Source organism: Priapulus caudatus, unplaced genomic scaffold, assembly GCF_000485595.1.
Source record: "Priapulus caudatus unplaced genomic scaffold, Priapulus_caudatus-5.0.1 Scaffold150, whole genome shotgun sequence".
In the NCBI taxonomy this organism is placed as follows: Eukaryota; Metazoa; Priapulida; class Priapulimorpha; order Priapulimorphida; family Priapulidae; genus Priapulus; species Priapulus caudatus.
This window is the reverse complement of record NW_014577211.1, coordinates 67,787-68,857: the sequence shown is the minus strand read 5'-3', so window position 1 is coordinate 68,857 and position 1,071 is coordinate 67,787. Positions and strand designations below refer to the sequence as shown.

The window sequence follows — 1,071 nt, the reverse complement described above, 5'->3', positions numbered from 1 at the left end:
GTGTGTGTGTGAGAAAGAGAGAGCGAGAGAGAGAGCTGTGCGTGTGTGTGTGTGTGTGTGTGTGTGTGTGTGTGTGAGAGAGAGAGAGCGAGAGAGAGAGCTGTGCGTGTGTGTGTGTGAGACAGAGAGAGAGAGAGAGAGAGAGAGAGTGCGAGAGAGGACGGATGAAAGGATAGACGGCAGCAGAGCGTCCCGTTGCGCAATCATGCGTGTACGCTAGTCGCGCGATCACTGTGCGAGTGGATGTCCGGACGCGTAGCCTGGAGGCTAGGCGACCGCTTCCGGACGCGTAGCCACTGCGGATTAATTAAGGCATTAGTACTAGTAGTACTAGTACTAGTAGTAGTAGTAGTGAATTTACTATCTACTAGTACTAGTCTAGGAAACAACAACACTGAAACAGTGCAATAAGTTTAACGGACCTGTGGCGTAGTGTGTTGTAGTCTGTAGAATATACTGCGGTCAATTAAAAGCCAAGTAAATTATTGTATCTGCTTACTTTAGGATATTCGGCATCCTTGTCAGCTTTTCCAAATACTCTATTCTCCAACACATCAATTCTGTTTTCTATTGAACCTAACCACATATCAGACATGTTGCAAACAAGTGCGCCACCTTTCGGATGAAACGCCGTACCCGCCCGTGCTGTTCCTATGTTTCAAGCCAAGAGCATGTGATGGCGCGGCGAGCGGCGTACGATCGAAGAAATGTGTAGACTGGTTCTCCATCAGATCCCCTGTTATTCTGCTATGTGATAATACGTATACTATAATATTTACTTTATTGAAAAAGTGAGGACAGCGGACCCGTCTAACTGGCGCCCTGGTCAAACCACAACAACAAAGACACAACGCCACTGCAATCTGTATCAGTTTTAACTTGTGAATTTTTAGCGAGTTCGTCTGCGAATGCTAGAGTGATGGACATGAGAAAACGGAAGCAGCAGTCGGCGTTTGATTCGACGCCAATGGATACGATAGAATCGACGGTAGGGGTGACCTATGTCTGGCCTGCGGCAACTGTACGCGGGCTATAGCCAGTAAACTGTATAGGCTAGCACAGGCACTTGGA

The 1,071-nt window shown here is 47.6% G+C and overlaps 1 protein-coding gene across 1 annotated transcript in view; it reads right to left on the bottom strand.

Moving 5' to 3' along the window:
- Window positions 1–653, bottom strand: part of LOC106806267 (dynactin subunit 3-like) — a 10,433-nt gene extending 9,780 nt beyond the window's left edge. Inside the window, exon 1 of the mRNA XM_014808145.1 lies at window positions 500–653. Within this exon, the coding sequence (XP_014663631.1) occupies window positions 500–595 (96 nt within the window). The 5' untranslated portion in view covers window positions 596–653. The remainder of the gene's footprint in view (window positions 1–499) is intronic.
- Window positions 654–1,071: the final 418 nt, after the last annotated feature.